Source organism: Vulpes vulpes, chromosome 16 (assembly GCF_048418805.1).
Source record: "Vulpes vulpes isolate BD-2025 chromosome 16, VulVul3, whole genome shotgun sequence".
Classification (NCBI taxonomy): domain Eukaryota; kingdom Metazoa; phylum Chordata; class Mammalia; order Carnivora; family Canidae; genus Vulpes; species Vulpes vulpes.
In genome coordinates this window covers 13850859-13853989 of record NC_132795.1, presented here as the reverse complement: position 1 = coordinate 13853989, position 3131 = coordinate 13850859, and the positions used below count along the sequence as shown (strand labels likewise).

Sequence of the window (3131 nt, the reverse complement as noted above, 5' to 3'; positions counted from 1 at the left end):
TAAACATACTATGGAGAAGGCAGGCTCTTCCCCCTGTGCCAGGTTCTCACACCAAGAAAACGCTCTCATCCAAACGCCTCCAGCTGGGCCTGTTCTGACCTCAGTGACCTCACTGACCTCAGTGACCTCAGTTCTGACCTCACTCGGTCCCTACCCGGCTCTGTTACCCAAAAGGAGACCCACTACCCGGCTCTGTTATCCAAAAAGAGATCGTTTTGCAATTTAAGAAGATACCTAAAATATTCCATTGCCATTATTAACTCGGTGAGGGCTTTTGCTCAGCTCCAAAGTCCTAAATAGGCTTCGCCTAAAGGCCCCAGAGGCACCAAGTGACAGTTTTAACGCGGCTCATCAAATCGAAAACACTGGAGAGTCTAAGAGAAAACATACAATAAGTCCCGCACCCCACCCCCCACAGTCATTATGTAGAAAAGAGAGAGAGAAAATCCCCTCCTCGCCCCGCGGGCCCCTTTTGTGTGGTTCCTGCCAACGCAGCAGGCCTCCTGCTATATAGCCGCGCGCCGCGGCCGCCCCCGACCTGGACCTGGACCTGGACCTGGACCTGCCTCCACCGCCATGGGGAAGGTGAGCCCCGCCAGCCCCGGCCCGGCCCCCACCCCCGCCCCCAGCCCGGGGCCAGGCCTCCGAGCTCTCCCTCCCTTGCCTTGCAGATCACCTTCTACGAGGAGCGCGGCTTCCAGGGCCGGCACTACGAGTGCAGCAGCGACCACCCCAACCTGCAGCCCTACTTGAGCCGCTGCAACTCCGTCCGCGTGGACAGCGGCTGCTGGATGCTCTACGAGCAGCCCAACTACGCGGGGGGCCAGTACTTCCTGCGGCGCGGGGACTACCCCGACTACCAGCAGTGGCTGGGCCTCAGCGACGCCGTCCGCTCCTGCCGCCTCCTCCCCCACGTGAGTGCGGCCCCCGCCCCCCCCCCGCCCCCCGGCCCTGGGACTCCGCCGCCCGCGCCCCGACCTAAGCGGTGACCCCGCCGTGCAGCCCCGCGGCTCCGCTCCGCACGTGGCCCGCAGGTGGCCCGCAGGTGGCCCGCTGGCCCCACCGCCGCTGCTCTCCTTCTGCACCTGTCGCCTCCTGGGGTCGGACCGAGGCCGGGAGCGGCCCCGAGCACGCGGCGGCCACCCGTGCCCTGAGCGCTGGCGTCCCGCGCACGCGCAGTCCCGCCTCCTGTGCCGCCCAACCCCGAGCCGACCGTGGGCGCCGGCAGCTCCCGCAAGGCCCGCGGCTGAGAGGGCCCCAGAGCAGCCCCGGAGCCCGCGCGCCCGGCTCCCCACCCCACCCCCGCCCTTTCTTTCCTTTTTAAAAAGATTTTATTTATTTATTTATTTATTTATTTATTTATTTATTTATTCATGAGACAGAGAGAGAGAGAGAGAGAGAGAGAGAGAGGCAGAGGGAGAAGCAGGCTCCTCGCAGGAGCCCCATGCGGGACTCGATCCCGGCCCCGGGGTCGCCCTGGGCGGATGTCAGGCGCCAAGCCGCTGAGCCCCCGGGGACCCCCCCCCCCCGCCCTTTCTAATTGGGCCGAGCGCCCTAGGCCTCCGCTTCTCATCAAAGAGGCAAAGGCTGTGGTGCTGCTGCGCGGGTGCAGGGCCTCGTGAAGACCAGGTGGTGCACCGCGGGCCCTTCAGCCACGGAGACGCCCCTCGGAAGCGCTTTCTACCGCGGGGGGTTGCTCCTGAGCACTTTCCCCAAGAGCATTGGGTGGTGGGAGAAGGAAGACAGGGAGACCGTCCGCCCTCTGGGAAGGCAGAGGAGAGATCCAGTGCCCGAGGAAAGACAGGCAGGGTTTGCTCCGGACAGACAGCCTCGCTTTCCGCTGTTCTCGAGGTTTTATTCCCCCTTGGTCCTGTGCAGGCCTCCTCCACGACCTTGGGCTTTCCGTGTTGCTTCTTACCTAAAGCAGATCTGCAGGAGCGCCCTGGAGCTGACACCCGAACCTAGTCTCGGGGGGCCTCTTGCTTTCCAGGGCCTTAGAGGAGCGGGGCTGAAGGCAGAAGGGAAGGGATTAGGGATTGCCCGGGCTGGGCTTCTTCTTGAACTGCCACTAGTCTGTGACTTCACCTGAGGGAAAAGCAACTTGACCTCCCTTCCCACTAGCTTCTTCTAATACTGTTGAGATTCAAAATTAGAACTTTCTTTCCCAGGGGTCCTTTCTAAAATTGTATTTAAATGTCTAATTATTCTTATGTCATCCAAGGATCACTTGAGCCCACCATAAACCCATAAAGGCCACAGCAATCTGCACATAGTTATTTAAGAATGATACTAAATACGGCCAGTGTGGATGGTTCATACAGGTTGTGGCCTGAGAAACTCTTGGCAGCACCACAGGTAACTTGAGCTGTAGGAATGACGCCTTCTTCAGTTTTGCAGTGCGCAACCCATTCAGATGTACACAGCTGCCCTGGCATTGGCTGTCTTTCAAAATTTGTCATCTTTGATCCCGAAAAGATAAAGAAATGCTCAGTCCGCCACACAGTGGCACGTGTGACTGGTTGCTAACGGCTCGGTTTTCTGACTTTTCCTCACCTGCTGATGGCCGAACCCACAGACCAGCTCCCACAGGATCAGGATCTACGAGCGAGAGGACTACAGGGGCCAGATGGTAGAGATCACCGAGGACTGCTCCTCGCTTCACGACCGCTTCCACTTCAGTGAGATCCACTCCTTCCACGTGCTGGAGGGCTACTGGGTCCTCTACGAGCTGCCCAACTACCGGGGGCGCCAGTACCTGCTGAGGCCGGGGGACTACAGGCGCTACCACGACTGGGGCGCCCCGAGTGCCCGGGTGGGCTCCTTGAGGAGAGCCGTGGATTTCTACTGAAACATTTTTACTCTACCCTGTTCTCCATCTGGAAGCTAATAAAATATTTCCTGTGTGTCTGATGCAGCCATGTGGTCCTGTTTTCCTTTTGGCCTCCTTGGAGGGGCTCAGCAGAAAGCCTGGAATAATGTGGATCTGCTGACACCTGTCAGTGCATGGGCTGGCGTGGGGCAGCAGTTAGGAGCACAGCCTCGGGAGCCCGGGCGCCTGGTCCAAAGCCTTACTAGCTGTAGGCAATGGGGCACATTCCTGGGCATTCCTGTGCCTCGGTTTCCCAACCTGT

General features: G+C 59.8%; 1 protein-coding gene across 1 annotated transcript; it reads left to right on the top strand.

Annotated features, from left to right (window-relative positions):
• The first annotated feature begins 576 nt into the window (after nt 1-576).
• Nucleotides 577-2848, top strand: LOC140595957 (gamma-crystallin F). The gene is made up of 3 exons (XM_072742396.1): nt 577-585; nt 672-914; nt 2576-2848. The coding sequence occupies exons 1-3, from the start codon at nt 577-579 to the stop codon at nt 2846-2848; spliced, it is 525 nt and encodes a 174-aa protein (XP_072598497.1).
• The last annotated feature ends 283 nt before the right edge of the window (nt 2849-3131 follow it).